Source organism: Fulmarus glacialis, unplaced genomic scaffold (genome assembly GCF_000690835.1).
Source record: "Fulmarus glacialis isolate BGI_N327 unplaced genomic scaffold, ASM69083v1 scaffold29561, whole genome shotgun sequence".
NCBI classification, from domain to species: Eukaryota; Metazoa; Chordata; class Aves; order Procellariiformes; family Procellariidae; genus Fulmarus; species Fulmarus glacialis.
In genome coordinates this window covers 22,646-23,046 of record NW_009192659.1, presented here as the reverse complement: position 1 = coordinate 23,046, position 401 = coordinate 22,646, and the positions used below count along the sequence as shown (strand labels likewise).

The window sequence follows — 401 nt, the reverse complement described above, 5'->3', positions numbered from 1 at the left end:
CAGCGAGGGCACCGGGGCGAGGAGGACCCACGCTCTCGCTGGGCGGACGCGGGCTGGGCAGGAAGAGGCGCCCAGGGACCCGGACGGAGCGACTGGACCAATGAGTGGGATGAACGAGATGGCTCCGGGGGTGCTGCAGCAGGTCCCTCCCTCCCTCCCTGCAGCTGCCCCACGGCAGAGAGCTCGGGGGGAGCAACGGGGAAGAATCTAGGCTGCCCCGACCCGGGGGCCGTCGCGAGCCCCCCACGAGGCAGCGTTCACTCGCACGTCCTCCCCTCCACGGCTAATAGTACCGGGCCCATCGTCCTTCCCTCCCATCACCTGCTTCATGAGCGATCCCAGCTTAGGCTGTCTCTTGTCGGAGAAATCTGTAGCACCAACAAAACGTCAGCTCTCGGCCT

At 67.1% G+C, this 401-nt stretch overlaps 1 protein-coding gene across 1 annotated transcript in view; it reads right to left on the bottom strand.

Moving 5' to 3' along the window:
• Window positions 1-207: 207 nt before the first annotated feature.
• The window catches only part of SBF1 (SET binding factor 1), a 22,421-nt gene continuing 22,227 nt past the window's right edge, over window positions 208-401 (bottom strand). The window contains exon 25 of the mRNA XM_009587171.1: window positions 208-368. Within this exon, the coding sequence (XP_009585466.1) occupies window positions 208-368 (161 nt within the window). The remainder of the gene's footprint in view (window positions 369-401) is intronic.